Source organism: Tyto alba, unplaced genomic scaffold (genome assembly GCF_018691265.1).
Source record: "Tyto alba isolate M040663 unplaced genomic scaffold, T.alba_DEE_v4.0 Super-Scaffold_17, whole genome shotgun sequence".
Taxonomy (NCBI): domain Eukaryota; kingdom Metazoa; phylum Chordata; class Aves; order Strigiformes; family Tytonidae; genus Tyto; species Tyto alba.
Genome location: NW_024881279.1, coordinates 9,423,866 through 9,440,051, shown reverse-complemented (window position 1 = coordinate 9,440,051; position 16,186 = coordinate 9,423,866). Strand labels below are relative to the sequence as shown.

At 54.8% G+C, this 16,186-nt stretch overlaps 1 protein-coding gene across 3 annotated transcripts in view; it reads right to left on the bottom strand.

The window, feature by feature from the left end:
- The window catches only part of LARP1 (La ribonucleoprotein 1, translational regulator), a 43,681-nt gene that overhangs the window by 2,605 nt on the left and 24,890 nt on the right, over positions 1–16,186 (bottom strand). Inside the window, exons 3-17 of one of the 3 annotated variants that reach the window (XM_042789962.1) lie at positions 10,627–10,688; positions 8,914–8,979; positions 7,951–8,122; positions 7,213–7,344; positions 6,918–7,070; positions 6,053–6,215; positions 5,637–5,781; positions 5,239–5,413; positions 4,206–4,375; positions 3,540–3,899; positions 2,193–2,316; positions 1,363–1,568; positions 1,159–1,265; positions 622–773; positions 193–337 (exon numbers count right to left, since the gene is read on the bottom strand). In XM_042789962.1, coding sequence (XP_042645896.1) covers positions 193–337; positions 622–773; positions 1,159–1,265; positions 1,363–1,568; positions 2,193–2,316; positions 3,540–3,899; positions 4,206–4,375; positions 5,239–5,413; positions 5,637–5,781; positions 6,053–6,215; positions 6,918–7,070; positions 7,213–7,344; positions 7,951–8,122; positions 8,914–8,979; positions 10,627–10,688 — 2,332 coding nt within the window. The remainder of the gene's footprint in view (positions 1–192; positions 338–621; positions 774–1,158; positions 1,266–1,362; positions 1,569–2,192; positions 2,317–3,539; positions 3,900–4,205; positions 4,376–5,238; positions 5,414–5,636; positions 5,782–6,052; positions 6,216–6,917; positions 7,071–7,212; positions 7,345–7,950; positions 8,123–8,913; positions 8,980–10,626; positions 10,689–16,186) is intronic. The other 2 variants (XM_042789963.1, XM_042789964.1) reach the window with 2 other exon arrangements.

Genomic DNA, 16,186 nt, shown 5'->3' with positions numbered 1-16,186 from the left:
CCGGGCAGAGAGGCTGTTGAGGCAGGAGCCCAGCTGTGTACCAGCATCAGGAGGTGACTGCAGGTGACCCCAGTCCTACCTGCCAGCAAGGCAGAGACGTTGCCTTTGTTTTGCTGTGAGCCCTGCAAAAGGCTGAACTTTTCTCCCCTCACTTCCCTCCCAGAAAAGGCCACTCTGCCCCTCCTCTCCTACCTGTATCCCTCCTTCCCGTCCTCCACAGCCAGTTGCTTGAACTCCTCGTACATTTTCTTGTTGAAGTGATCACGGAGGAAGAAGGACCAGAACCGGAAAAGCGTGTTCATCTCCTGGGACTGACCAATACCCAGCCGTTTCCGCTCTGTTTTGGGAAGAGGGAATGATTATCAGGCTGATCCTCTCCCAGGGAGCCAGCTCTCACAAAGGGGCTCATGTACAGGAGGGCCCTGTGACTGCACCCAGCCCCAGTGCTCACCACCCCGAGCCACAGCTCACACTCACCACAAACTGTGGGGAAACATTAGCTACCAGCAAGGTTGTCCTGTAGGACCCTGCTTATCCCTGTGCGTGTGCTCTGTGGCCTGTCTCCGGACGCAGAGGAGCACAGACACCCTGCCCCACACCTCACAGTGCAGGCGTCCCTACCGTTAAGGCAGCGCCGGCGGTACTTGTGGTAGACATGTTGCGTGAAGCCATTCTCCTTGAGCAGCTCGTGTGAAGGATGCTGAAATTTGGGCAGGGACTGCGGGGTGCAGCCGTAGCTTCCGACGGCCGGGGTCCCCTCCGAGGGGCTGGAGCTGAGCATGAGAGACTCTTGTCAGCCCCCTTGCTTGGTATCACCCAGCTGACAGCAGAGTAGGGTCACACCCCACGCCATGGCACTCGTCTGCTGGTCCCACCAACTCCCTGTGACTGTCTACTCTAGGTTTTGGATCTGAGCCATGGGGTATCCTACTAGGAAGGGAACTAACGTTTCCAACCTAGTCTCATCTCATTGTTCCAAGGCTTCAGATTTTCCTCAGCCCCTTTTAAAAGGGACAAGTTGGGTCCCAGTCCTTTCTGCAGCCACCTAACAAGAGACCTCCCCTGCAATACCAGATGCAGCCCTTCCCCTTCCTTCCCACACTCGCTCCCTTTCCCATTTCTGGCTCCTCCATGACCCCACACACTTGTCTCCAGTACCTGATGGAGGCAGTTCGGGGCCTGTGCTCTCGAGAGTCCATCACCCAGCCCACGTGGCACTCCATCGGGGGGTTTGAACTGTGCCTCGTCTTCCTCTTCCGTGGAGTCTGCAAGACATGGTGCATCAGGGACATGTCCCCTTCCTCCCCAGGCCCCAGCTGGGAAACCCCAGCTCCCACTGTGTACCTCCAGCCCTGGTCCCACCTTGGCATCTATCGTCCTGCCCTCTTTCACCACTGGGTAGAACCGGGGTGTCTGGGTTGGGTCCTTCAGCTGAGGCGTGCGAGGGGTCCGGGGGGTCCTGGCGTTGCGGTAGTTGGGTGATTCTGGTACAGTTGTAGGCAAAGACCGGGCAATGGTTGAAGGCTCAGGGACTCCAAACAACTTGTTAGCCAAAGCGTCTGTAGGTACTGCAGAGAGAAACCCCCCCCGCACCCTGGGTCAAGCTGAGCTCTGAGAATGAGAGCACTACCAGAGCCAAGGAACATCCATCTGGGAGACGGGAAGCAGCAGGGGCAGGAATGCAGGGACACATCCCAGCACTCTGAGACAAGCAGCTTCAAATCCAGCATGTCACCAGCTTGGCCAGACAGCCTGAAGCCTAGCAGCAGATCCAAGGACTGAACTTCCAGGGACCTCCCAAGGTAGTTGCTTCCTAGTGGCTGACAGCAGCAATAAATCCCCCATCCCCAAGATGGGGACAGGGCACCAGGTGCCATGCGCAGGCAAACAAGGCCCGGCAGGCAGCTGCCTTCCAGGCACTCACAGAGGGTCCAAGAGGAAAGTCACAGCCACGATACTACATCTAAGTCTGCTAAGGTTTCCTCACTCAACTGGGATACCCCCACTTTCGGGCCTCCTCTTTCAGATCCCCAAAATGTACACCTGGAAGCACAGCATTGCTCTGGGAAAGCTAATCCCACATGCTTGTGGCCCCAATTCCTTTTCCACAGCTGCTACAAAACCTCCGAGTACCTCTCACCAGGGGGAATAGAGACAAATTCAGTTCCACCCATTTGTGCCCCATCTCTTACCTTGCTGGAACCTGGGGGGACCAGGAGGGACTTCCTGGTTTGGATCCACAGGGGGCTCTGGGGTCAGAGTGTCAAACTGCTCCCTGCTGATCATATTCACCTTCTTGAAGTTCTCCACCTCTTGCTGCATTGGAAGACGAAGATGATGAAGCAACCAATTGCCCTCTTTTCCCCTCATCCCATCAGCTTATCATGACCACCACCTCTGCTTGTGCAACAGCCACAATGCTGGGCACCAAGTGCAGCCACAGGGCCTGGGTGCCCAGAAGGGCTTCTTTCTGTGCAGAGGTAGGAAGGGAAGATGCAGCAGACAAAACCAGGCACTGCATGGGCCAGATCCCAGCCACTGCTGCTCCAAAGGTTTCAGGGATCCCACACGGCAGCTCTACTAAACCATCACTTGCTTCTTTCAGGTTTTTACCCACCCAGGTCAATGCTGGTACAACAAGATTCAAGGCAAGCTCAGTGACCCACACTTGGCTAGGACCCGACTGCTCCTGCTGCCACCTTCTTGTGTCCCTAGATCCTCCTCCCTGCATTCTCACAGCCATGCCAGCAATGGGGCACAGCACTCCCATGTATGTTAAGGACCCATAACCCCAGTACACACTGTCCCTCTGACACCTGCTCTCCCCACACCCTCAGCTTCTGCCACCCCAGGAAGCAGCACTGCTTCAGCAATGTGCCAGGTACCAGACATGGGAACACTGAGCCCAGCTGGTAGCTCCAACAGCCCATCCCACCTCACAGCCAAAATAATTTCCGTCACTGAATGAGTCTAGGCAAGTCCCCAGCTGCGAGCGTCACCAAGTTGGGACTCAAATGTTTCAAAGCAGCAGATGGGCTTTCTATAAAAAGCCCAAGTCTTTGCAAACTGGCATCAAAATGGAGAAGAGCACAGGCCAAGTGCAGCCGAGCCATCTATTAAACCTGCCCCCAATAAGTGCGGTCTCCAAGGGACCGTGCCACGGTGCACTGGGCACTGTGGACAGCGCAGAGACACCCGGTTCCCCCACAGATCTGGCACTGCCTGCCAATACCCTGGCAGACAGCAGAGCAATGGGCCCCATGTTCCAGGTCACCTCATTACTGGTACTTTGTTTGCCTGGCTGCAGCCTTACGCCATGTTACAGAGCTGTGTTTATCCCTGATGCAGCAGATTGTGATGCTGGGAACCAGGAATCCCAAGCTCTGCAAGAGGACTAAGCCTGACTTAGCTATACCCCAGGAGTGGGCTGTAACCTGTTGTACTGCCCTTTCCATCTCACACCAACAATGCAGCCAGCCTGCTGCACGAGGCTCCCCATGCCCCACACGCATATTCTTCCTCAGATCAGCCGCTCTCACCTTGATCTGCGAATACTCTGGCTCAAACTGCTCTGTCCACAGGTCCTGTTCATAGTAATACAGCCCATCGTTGATCACCTTGGCCAGCTCTGAGCTCATTTTAGCCCTGGATGTGTGGTTGCCAGTCCTGTCCCCACCAGGATGCCGGCGCAGGTAAGGAGGCGTCTGTGTCACGATAAGGATCTTGTTCACATCCCGATCGTCAATCTCGTAATCCGAATCTTCATCTGACCAGTCAGTGAAAGTGTTCTTGCGGCCATCCATCTGCTCCATCTCCTCATCGAAGAGGAAGTCTAGCTCCTCGGGTTCATCTTGGTCCTTTTGCTTTTGCTGCTGTGGTGTCTTTGACTCCTCTGGTTTCTACAGGTAGAGGAGCAAGGGTAACACAGGGTAAAGACCGCACAGCGACACAAGCCTACTGCCTGGAGACCCAACTACTGCCCCTTGTTTCCTTATCACAGCCAGAAGCTGCTCATCTGGGGAGAACACCTTATTTATACCACACTGAGGAGCAGCTCCAAATGGGGTCTCAAGATAGGGCCAGGAGAAACCAGGATATCACTCCATGACCAACAGATCCTATTTGATCAGAAACCTGCCAACTTACGATTCAAGTCACCCAGACACGTGGGAGACCCCCACCCTGACAGCTCCTACACGACCTACCTTGGGCCTGGCTGGGGAGGGCCGCGGTCTCTTCTTCACTTCAATCCATGTCTCTGAATCCAGGTCTGGCAGACTTGCAGACAGGCCCTTGGGCATTGTCTTCAGGTTACTGACCTCCTCTGTTTTGGTGGGGACTGGGCTGGCGGGCCGTGGGGAGCCGGGAGCAGACTCTAGAGCCAACAAGAACCACAAGGTGCTTTAGAGGGAGGGAAGGAGCCTGGGGGGTTGTGTACTTTAGGCACCCAACCAAAGAGGGAGTTATTTTGGCAACATAGCACAGCTTGTGGGACTAGCTAGCATCCAGTGGCCTAGGCATACCAGTAAGTACTGGGAGGAGAGAAGGGGGAAGTCTCTGGTTAAGGCTGCGATGCCGGTGGTGGCCACAGAGCTCTGTAAGTGACAGTTTCCCAGACACACAAAGCCCTAAAGCAGGTGTCTCCATTGCTTTCGGGAACTTTCCCAGGACAGTCTGGAGCCACTGGATACAGATCTTCTCCTGCCAAAACTAACTCTAATGACAGCACCAAGAAGATCCTCCACTTGACCTCTCGGGCTCAGCCTGGGCTCCTGCCAGTCCCCATGGGATGGGGTGACAAGAGCAGGGGGCCACCCACAAAGGACAGCAGACCCTTCCCCAGCACTTGGCTGACAGCTCCATACCTGCTGCCCCATTTTTGCCCAGGATCTCCTCACCCATTAAGGAAAAGCTGGGTTCACAAGTGTCCTCTGCTCTGCCCGGAAGCAGCAGAGTATTTCCAGGCACAGCCAAGACACTTTCAGCAGGACTGACCCTCCCTGAATCCTTTCAGCTGCCACAGAGGAAGAGTCAAGAGTGTATTTCATGCTCCTCCTTCTACAGAGGTGGCAGCGCTCTGGGTGTCTGAGGACAGAGCCCATACCAGCTTCCACCACCAAGCTGGAAGTAAATTGCAGAGCCCTACCCCAGGGAACATCCCTGACCTACAGGGTCTCATCCCTGCTTCAGTATCAACACTGCATCCCACACCTCCTTCCACATTCCCCCAGTGCTCACCTGTCTCTTTCTGGAAGCTTTGCCGGGGCACAAACTCAGGGCAGTTGATGAACTGCGAGAAGTCTGTTTGTGTGTAGTCTGCCATAGGAGGGCCAGGCAGAGCCCACTTTTCTGGCTGTTCTTTTCTCCTGATCTTCTCATCCACAATTTCCACCACCTTGCTGTCCTTCAGAGCCTGCAACCAAGTGATACCCAGTTAACTTAGGGCCCTGTCTTGGCACACTGAGTCGCTCAGCCCCAGCCCTTCCTCTCTAGGAGGACCAAGAGGAGGAGGGAGCAAGTCAAAAACAAGGGAAGGCTCCACTTGCATCTCACCCATGGCCCATCTAGAAAACAGGCCTCAGACAGGGGTGGTGAGAAGCAGAACAAGAAGGAAGTTCATCTTTCCCTGCCCTCACCTTGATGATGAGGCTGATGTCGGTGGTCAGCGCCTGCACCCGGTGGAAGCTGGCGATCAGGGTGATGGGAAGGAAGCCATCTGAGTCCATCTTGCGACGGAGGAAGAAGTCTCGCTCCAGGTTGTCCACACTGAAGTAATATTCTCTGTATGGACAACACATTGGTGAGAGGCAGCTCTAACGCACCCTCCTCTGGGCACCGTGAGGAAACAATCCCCCCCACACACTTCTGCTACTGCGAGGCTGAAGAGAGACAGACTGGGGAGCCCAGACTTGGGGCATGCTGGTGCTGGAAGGTGTGTGGCACAGTCAACACACGGCTCTAACCCTACGCATGGAAATAGGCTCCAGGGAGGGTATCTGTGAACATCCCACCAACAACCAACACTCAGACAAGGAGAAGAGGCGGTGCTTACATCTGCCGCTTGATGTAGTCTTTGAGCAGTTCCTGGTCCACACTGTAGAGCTCGGCGCTGCTGATGTTGTCAAAGTAGTAAGTGATGTTGCTAGCGTACTTCTGGGTGCGGGAGCCATCCGAGCCCTCAAATTTCCGGTACCCATACTGGTAGTCGAAGTGCCCTGTGGGACACCAGTAAGGGTCAGCACAGAGCCCCTGGGATCTGCTAGACAGGCTGCACTGCCAGATGAGGCAGGACTCCCGCACAAAGACCTCCCTCTGCACTGTTCCTGGGGCCCCCATGGTTGCCCACATTGGGGCATCACTGCCCCCCCATCCCTCATCCTCCTGCTCTCAGAACTTTGCTGAAGAAGGGATCCCAGTAAAGCTTCAACACACCACACCAAAGAGAGGCCAGGAACAACTGAGCAGCTCAGGTGACACATGAAGGCTCTACACTGAAGCTGTGTCAGGGTTAGCACAGACACTGCCCTGTCAAATGCCAGTGCAGATGCTCTTCGCCATCCAAGCCATGACTCCTGCTTGGCTCTCAACACGACATAAAGCCTACGCAGAGTATCAGCATGCTTTGACTCCTGCACACAGGGGTACTGCAAGGGGCAGAAAACAGGTGGAAGAGCTTGGCCCGAACAGCAGAAAAATATCTGCCTTTATTAAAATACTAATAGAAATAACTTGCTTTTATTAAAAGCAGCTCAACTTACGAGCTAGGATGTCCTGCCACAATACTCCCCTGTATCCCTATAGTGCTCTGCCCTCCCCAGCCCACTTTGGAGCCCCAGCTCTCACACATGCACACAGAGAGCCCTGCACACTTTGACACATGCTCTGTTCTCTCCCTACTGTCACAAGGCCACACATACAGTGATCACCTCCTCGGCCACGGCCCCGGCCCCGGCCCCGGCCCCTGCCTCGGCCCCGGAAGGTCCCTCGCACGGCTCCTCCCTCACTCTTCACGCTGGAGGTTTCATCGTGGTCCTGCCAGCTGCGCTCGTGCTTGTTGTCCGGGTGCCAGCCTGCAGCAGATGGGGAAGGAGAGGCAGGAGGAGTGTTATGGGATGAAACCACCTCCCTGGAGCAAGCCTGCTGCACCCAGAGCCCTCTGAATGCAGGAAGCGTGCCCACCGCCCCATGCTGGCCCTCAGCCCGAGCCCCCACCTTTCAGCTCGCTGCGGTTGTTGGAGGGGTGCCTGTGCTGCTCGTTTTGCCGGTTGTTCCGAGAGGCCGTTTTGTCCCTAGGCACCTCTGACTTCATGTCTATCTGCAAAGGGACCCACTTGTGTTTGTTGCCTGCAAAAGGACAGGGTTTGGGTGTGACACAGGTTCAGAGAGCAGTCTACTTCCTCCCCTGCAGCCCCCTCTTGTCATGCAGCCCCCACACATGCAGGAGAGAAAGCAGCAGGGCCTTTTGGACAGATCCTGTCTTCAGATATCCCTCCAGGCCCAGATGCAGAAAGGCTCCAACTGGGGCTCTCGGACATGGAGGGACATGACACAGAACTCCCCTGTTGCTTCACAGAGCTTGTCCTTCCTCTGCCCCTTTCTGCCCGCCAAGGCTCAGGCCAGAGTCCACGTGTCAACCTTGGCTGATGCAACCCACAGTCAGGGGCTATTCTGTGCCACCACGGAGTGCACGTGAGAGGGCAGACTACTGCCACGTTCCCAAGACATACAGACGCCCCTACCTGGTCCTTGCTCCACCTACTCCCAGCAAAATTACATGTTGCCCCCTTGATGCCTGCAAATACCTTTTCACCACAGCTATGCCCACGCTGGGACTGTGTCCTGCCAGCAAGGCCCTCAGGAAAGGCAGTGGACGCTTCCATCTGGCTGTGGGTCACAGAGTGGGGAGGCAGGCTGCGCCTGGGGGACTGTCCCCACAAGGTCCTGCCTTACCTTTCTTCTTCTGGGCTGACTTCTGGTTGTCATCGTCACCATTCTTCTCCTCCCCAGACTCATCTGATTTGGTTTTCAGGCTCTCTTTGCCGTCACTCCCATCCCCTTTCTCCTGCTCTTTCATGTCTTTCTTGACAGGCAGTTTTCGGAGGGACGGTGCTTTGTGCGGCTGCTGGAGACACACCAGTGTATAAAATATGTGAGAGGTGGGAGAAATTAAGAGCTGGAGGCAGACCCCAGTTGTCCCAGCAGGAGCAGGAACAGGAAGGAGGACCTTGCCTTAGGCTGGGAGCATCCCTGCTCTGTGTCTCACAGAGCTGTCCTGTTCCGGGGAAAGGGCTTATGTCTGAGCAGGGGAAGGGCCTCTGCAGGTGCTGGGAAGTGCTCAAGCTGAGACAAAAGCCCCAGGCACAGAAGTTACCAGGATGGACTTCCAGGGTGGCCTGGTGCTCCTGGATGGGGATGGCCTACAAAGGACAGGACTGCCCCAGTGGCAAGAGGGTGACTGACCCTCATGCCCTGACAGACAGCCGGAGCTGGCAAAGCAGCATCCAAAAATAGGAAGGTCTCAATGACACGTTCGTAGCAGAGTGGAAGGCCATGCCCCTCGGGCACACCAGCTCTTTCTCAGGCATTTTCAGTTTCTACTGTGGAAGTCTTGACTTTTGATCAGGCCCCTTCTTGCACTGAGCAGCCCCAAGGAGAGCAGGTCTGGGAGCTGCTCTACCTGCTTCATGCAGCCCAGGAGGGTTTAAACTGGGCTCCAGGCTCCCAGAATAGCACTGAGGGAGAGCGCTCAACATGAGGGGCAGCCCTAAAAGGAAATCCCCTGCACGCTATTTCTGGCTACCTCCGCACTGACACTCAGCACCCCAAATGGCCTGGCTCAGCCAGTGCTTCCAGAGGGACAGGAAGGTCTGCAAGGGCCTTATCCTGCTCACCAGAGTGATTCTGCGCTCTCACCTGGATGCTCTTGTGGGCTATTTCTCCAGGTGTTGGCCAATTTGTGGCATCACCGAAGTCACCAACCTTGTATCCAAAGAGAAAGGTCTCATTAGTGCACAAGTTGTGGGTGCCATTCCCTCCATCAGCAGCCAGAAGCCCTTCCAGCCACACTGCCACATCCACCAGCCACCGCTGTCCTGCAGATGACTGTCCCTGGGAGGTTTGGGGGCGACACCCAAGCTGCATATATACAGCCCCTCTCCCCACCCAAGCAGGGTCCCCAAATTAATCCCAAATAACTGTAGACAAGGTTATGTCTATCAGGGATTGTAATGAGGCTGCCACCAGCCCCGTCAGCTACCAGCTTCCCAGCTCCCAGCTAACTTTTTGCCCCAGCAGCAGCATTTGGCACTAAGCCGCCTGAGGTAACTCACTCACTGAGGCAACTCACTCACTGAGGCACTGTCCCTTGGACAGGGAAAGCACACAGCATTCAGCATCCTCAATCCACCTGAACCAGCTACACCCCATTCAAGAAGCTGCCTTCATCTAGTGACAGGTTACAGCAGGCATAGCTTCGCTTAAGTGCCCAACTGCACCCAAGGGCTGGCCACGACAAAGCAAAGGGCTCATGTAGAACTGATGGGAAAATTCAAGCAGGATCTGATGGTGATGGGAGATCCCTTGTTCCAAACATCCCATGACCACATGGAGGACCACCAGTCACTTCTCTGATGAACAAGTGAGCTGGCCACTACCATCATTTCTACCTCCTCCAGGTTTCAGAGAGGAAAGGAGCCAAACAGCTGCCTGGGTACAAGACAAATCATGGCTGGGCACTGATTTTAAGATTATCTGGGCACAGAAACTACTCCGTGCCCTTGTGGGGTTATTATTTCTAAATTAATTTGGAGTCCTCCATGAGATCACATCTCGACATTCAAGTGCCACGTTCCTCTCCCCAGGAGGCAGGTTTCCTAGAAAAACCACCTCCAGTGCAAGACCATGCCTGTTTCCCAGACAGAAGCACCTTCCATTCCCAGGGCCCCCCTCTCCCCAGGATGGAACAGTTAAGGAAAGTCAGATCAAGTTTTAGGTGTGTCTTCACTGGCACCTGGGAGCCAACACCAACAGCCCATGTCCCTAGCTGTGCCCCAGCTGCAAGCAACATCCTTAGAAGCAACTGCCCCTCCATCACGTGTTGATCCTCTGGAACAGATTGCCCCGGTTCCTCCAAAGAAGTCTCTTTGTTTGAAATCAATTACCCTGACTCTCTGTGTGTCAGTAAAGAACAGACTGCACAAGGAAGAAAGTACCTGTGGACACACTGCTCTATCATGCCACTGCCCTGCCTGGACTGCGAAGCAGGGCACTGGCTAAGCCCACAAGGGACTTGGGGTGTCCTTGGGTGTGGGGAGAGGCTTTCCATATCCAGTGCTGTGCTCCAAGTGTCTCCCTGAAAGAGGGGCTGTGAGAAGATCTCCCCTAGCCTAGCTGGGCAGAAAATCAGTGCAGGCAGCATGCAACACCACTAAAACGCTGAAGAGGAGATAGAGAATCAGGATGTTCTCTCCACACTCTTTCAAGTGGTTAGGCCAGCACACCAACCCCTCCACAACCAGGCTTGCGAAGGAAGCGGTCTGCTCACCAGACCCTCAGGATGCTCACAGAGTGCTGACAACTGCACCAGAAGCTGGTGGCCAGCAAGGGGGACAGCAGGCACAGCCTTACCTTGCTCCCTTTCCGCTGTCTTGGGTTGGCAGCCCTCACCACCTTCGCAGGAGTCGTATGTTCTGCAAAAGGAGGAGGAGGAGAAGAAAACTTAAAACTAAGCTGAGGGTTGGGGAAGGGTTGGAGGGAGCGGGTGGGAAGCAAGTCAGCTCCCCCTTCAGCAAAGGAGGGCTAAGAGGTAAAGGTGAACAGAAAACAGAGCCAGCTTCAGACCTGGGTTTCAGAAGGGCCCCATCAGGATCAGACAACTCCTGATCAATCCAGGTGGCCAAGAAATGGACCTTTAACCCCGTCCCACCACAGGAAGGCACTCCCTGACTTAGCTCAGCCCTCCCCACTTGGCCTTGACAGCCAGGGAGGAGGGGTGGTGAGGAGTTAAGGTCGCTCTGTAAAGCACCACACAGAACTTGATCTGCTGTTACGCACAGCAAAACAAACATGTCCTTGAACAGGCAAGGCCCATCATCGAACCAATGTGGCCAGCCCTCCCCAGGGAGTAGAGGAGAGCTCTGACAGGGACGCACGAGCCTGCGGCACACGGGTGCTGCTCGTCTCATGCTTTGATCTCCCGTGCATCCCAGCACAGGGCAGCAAGTTCACAAGACAGAACGTACAGAGAGGCGGCGGCGGATCTGGGATGTGCCTAAATCCTGCTGCAGCCAAAAGTATTTAGACACTCGAGTGCCCCTGGGGTGTTTTAAGGTATCAGAGTGTAACTGTTGGGGTTCGCACCACAATGGACTTCAAACAAGACCTCAGCCCCACCATGACCTGTCTTGGCTCCTGCTCATACACCACCTCCTTACAAGCAGAAAAAGAAATTTGACTTGTTTTCTCCCTACCAGGTTTGGCTTGCGCAGGACACGCACGGAGTCCAACAGAGCAGCATGCTGTTGCCTAACACAAACCAGCCCCAGGAGAACCACACAGTAGGGTCTCCTCTCCAACAGCAGTGCTCTGCAGGGAGAGGAGGGAACTCGCCAGCCCCTGCCTCGAGGGGCAGCCCGTGCCAGGTGCCATGCACCCGACAGGAGCAAGCATTTGTGCTGACTCCACTGGCTTTATTTCAAAGAAGAGCACCCCAGACTAGGGTGTGGGGTGAGGGTGGGAGGGAGGTGAAGAGAGCCCCAAGGCACAGCAGAGGCTATCTTGGGATGCCCCAGGAAACACCCTGAATAGCCTCCTACCCAGCTTCACTGCCTTTGATCTCCTGAGTTAGGAAGGACAACTTTGCCTAGATGATCAAAACCGGTCCCCTTCCTAGCCTTGAAACCTGTGATTCATCCTGCTGGCCCAGCCTTGCTCAGAGCTGGAGGCTTTGAAGTGTCAATAAGGCAGAGTCAGACATGGCATGACAGAGCCACGTGCGCCCCTTTCCCAAGGCTCTTCCATAGGGATTTCACCTCTGAGAGAGCCCAAGCTCTCAGCTGGATCCCCAAATCCTCCCCTTTACCCCCAGGACCTCCCCAGCCCACCTGCACTGCCTCCCCTCATGAGCAGCAGCAGTCTCACATGTCTCTCATTTATTCCACGTGCACCTCATTGAGAATCCTGGTTCCATGGCACAAAGTTTGCCACAAGCCTTTTAAACTTTCCTGCTAGTGTAGGAAGAACAGGCACTTTCAAAACAGTCCCTAAAATCCTCCACTCAACGCCCACAGATGTCACCAACTAAATATAGCTTCAAAAGGCACCAAGCACTACACAGCACAAACCTGCAGCCAGCCTGGTTTTCCACCGGTACGGAGCACCCCTGCCTGCTCTGACAGCACTGACATGCCTGGCATCACAGGAAAAAATAACTGAACTTGCTCTGCAGCCTGATTAGGCACTGATTTCCCTGGTTGGGGGAGAGCAGGGCTCCTTCTCTCACTGCGAGCATCTCACCCACGTGCTTCCTCCCACTGCACTGCAGCCCCAGAGCTCGCGGCAATGGCATCCAGCCCTTTCCTCCAGCTGCTTCAGCTCAGCAGCCTCATGGCCATAGATGTTCTTGTGCTTTTCTGGGGACCAGTAGAAAAGAGGTCCCCTTACAACCTCTAGTGAGAGGACGCAGGGGCACAGGCTGCCGGAGTGGGTGTCTCAGACTCCATCTTTGCAGGGGAGGGAGGAAGGAGATTGTTTGAAACAAGTTTTGCTGCTTTCCTTATCTGCAAGATAGGAACAGGGTTCCCTTATCTAGCTGAGGTGCTGAGAAGACTAATTAGCATTTGCAGAGTGCTGTGGAAGACAAAACATGCAAAGCAACGTGCTGCAGCCTGGCAGGGAGGCTGCTCCAAGGAACACAGCTAGGCCAGCACCACAGCGGGAGCTGCAGGTGGCTCTCGCCAACATAGACGGAATCGAGATCTGCAAGTCACAGAGGAGACTGCTCAGACCAAGGCAGGAGACCGAGGAGGTGTAACTCTGATAGCAGACAGACAGACAGGGCCAAGAGCCATGGAGAGCATAAGCTGCACATGCCTGGCACCCTCCACGGCACGCCAGCCTAACCAAGGGCTCCAGCTCCAATCCATCAACGATTCTGTAGTCAAGCTCCTGGACATCAAGCCCCAAAATGCTCTTCATGTTCTCCTGCAGAGACTCTAGCAAACCCAAGCATTTAAAAAACCAAACCCAACCCACACAAAACACATTTAGGCCAACTCAGGTCCTAAGGTTTCAGAAGAAAACCTTCCTACAAGGACAGCAACATATCTTGTGGTAAGCAGCTGAAAAGACCCCCTGCCAAACTCCACTGTGGGAAAACCCCATGCCCTCCATCACTGCATCAACCTGGGAAATAGGGAGCAATTGAGTGTTGCTCACCCCACGCAGGAGCTCAGGACAAGCAGTGTTAGCGAGGGATAACAGATACTGCTCTGGTTGATAGCCGAGTCCTTAAAAGCTGCTGACAGATGTCTCAGACCTCCTGGCATTTCACAAATCTCCTTTTGCATTTATATGGTGGCAGTAAGTAATTTTCAGTTGTACTAGTACTGCCTGACCAACCTCCCACCCCAGCCAAAACACAAGGTTCCTCCATGCAAGGGGACAGACAAAACAGCTGCAGCAGGAGCCAGGGCTTTAGTGGTGTGACACTGGCAAGGGGGCAGTGGGCAGGGAAGGAAGGAGAGGCTTTGCCTGCAGCCACAGAGCAGATGCTGGCACAGCCAGGAACAGATAAGCAGGTCTCAAGTTTTGATCCACTGCCTGCAGCCAGAACCAGATTGTTTGCCCGTAGGGTTGCCCAGCCATGAGGAGGTTATTTCTTAACAACCAAGGGGACAAGGCACAAGTAATGCCAGCCAAACCCCTCTCACGTGGCCAATACACAGCCACAGAATTCACTGGCTTTTGATGCTCGCTCCCCAATGTACCCAGCGAGCACCAAGAAGGGCAAGGCTGTGCAGACACCTTGTTCTTTCCTTCCAGCCCGTGGCTGGCTGTGGCACAGAAGCCCTCAAGGTGGGAAGCTTATGGGGGCATCCAGGTGAGCAAACATCTAGTACCTGGAAGGAGAAGAGCCACTGCACAAGGACCAGACAGCCAGGGCAACAGCAGCTCCACAGTTAAATGTTCCCACCCCAAGAGGGACATGTGCCACAGGACCACCAAGCTCAGCCTAGGAGACATATTTGCTATCTTACCCGGGATATCCAAACCCAACGCCCAGCTGCCTGGTTCCCTGCCTTTTCTTATATCCAGTGCAGCCTGTAATAGATTTTTAGAGAAGACAGATGCAGAGGTGGAATAAATCTGCAGGACTGGGCAGAGACCTGGCATTATACTGCAGAAATACCTGCACCTCTAGCAAGAAAGCTGAAGTGCCTGCTCCTGGTATACCACTCATATGCAATGTAGACAAGTGCTCAGAGCACCTCAGCACTAGCTGGAACAGCCTCAGAGGGCAGCCCAGGCTCCCAGTAGAGATGCAGTCCTCAGATCCAGCACACGCTCCATCCCTGACACAGCACACCCCTCCTCCCCCGGCAGCCAAGTCAACAGAAAGGAGCTGGCCTGCCCCTGAGCTGCTCCAGCCCACACCCCAGCACCTAGGAGAAACTGCTGATGAAGGTGGTTTTGAAGCCCAGAGCCCGGACTTTGCGCTGGAGAGGCTGAGGCAGGGGCGCATGCTCCATGCCGCAGGTCTTGCTGGGGCTAGAAGTGTCAAACTGGTATCCCCAGTTTCCTCAGAACCCTGGCAGGGGCCCGAGGGTGCCGTGCGGGACAGCCGGCCATGCTCCCAGTGGTCCAACGGGATTCACTTCACTACTCAACAGTTTCCAAATGATACTCCCTCCTTCCCATGCTCCATGGGACAGTCATGGTGCACGCAAGGACCACAGCTCATAACCAACACAACGGACACCCGCTCTGGCAGTGCTTCTTCAAGGTCTCTAGGTGACAAAGAGCAAAGGTAAGCTGAGCCCTGAGCAGCCTGGGGGTCTGGGCAGGTTGCAAGTGAAAGGGGGAATAGTAACCCAGTCAAAATGAGACAGCAAGGAAAAGGTATTGCATTAACCTCCTGAGAAACCAATGGACATCCAGGTATGACAACTTCTGAGAAGAATAAAGTCAGAAACCATTAAGACAGCTTACAAAGTGGACTACTACTTGCTCACGCTATTTGTATACACACGCTCATTGCCCAGGCAGAGAAAAATCAGCCCGGGGATTAGCTGATTCCCCTGGAGATAGCTAGCTCCTTCAGAGTCTTTCTGGGGGGGCAGGAGACCTCCTCCTGGGGTACAATACACAGGACAGACATGGTGGGACAGCACCAACCTGCAGATCAATTCCTGCAAGAAAAAGGGACTCAGCAAGCAGCCTGCCATAGCCAAGCCTGCCAAGACCCCACTGTGGCTGCAAGAACCCTCTTGCTGGCCCCAGAAGGGACTTAGGGAGCCAATGGAGAACAGCTGCACAAAGGTGTGTCGCAACCTCACCAACACAGGAAACCCAGGGCACTAACTCCATCCATGTCCTTCTTCCAGGCCCCAAGCAAGCTCTCTCCCAGGGCAGCTTGATTCACACAGTATCAGGGGCAAGACACTGGTTCGGAGGCTCTCCTGTGGCATTCATCACTGCCCATGCACTTAATCTCCATGACTAGGAGTTTGAGCCTGACCGAGCCATCAGAGGACACATCTGGCAAGCTTTGTGCCCACTAACACCACACCTTCTCCAGAGACATTTGCAGGATCAGTCCTGCAGGCCAGACGTGACCTGCAAGCCGACAACAGCCTTCCCTCCTCCCACCAGCAGCCCACCTGCTGCAGATGGTGCTGAAGGTTTTTGTTGTTGAGAGTCTGTCCCATGGAGGACCCCCATGAAGCTTCAGGCAGAAAAGCCTTGAGGGACAGGCAAACGCTCTGCCCATGGCTGCTGCACCCACCTCTTCATCAGCAAGACAGCAGCGGTGGGCAATACACCCTTACTGTAAAGGGGCTGGGAAGCACAGGCAGAAGGAATTGGACCTCGGTCTCTCTGGGGAGCGATTTGGCAGCACCCCTGTATGTAGAAAGAGGTGCAGATACCCCCAGAGAGCAAGTAGCAGCTTCCACCTCTGCGTGCCTCA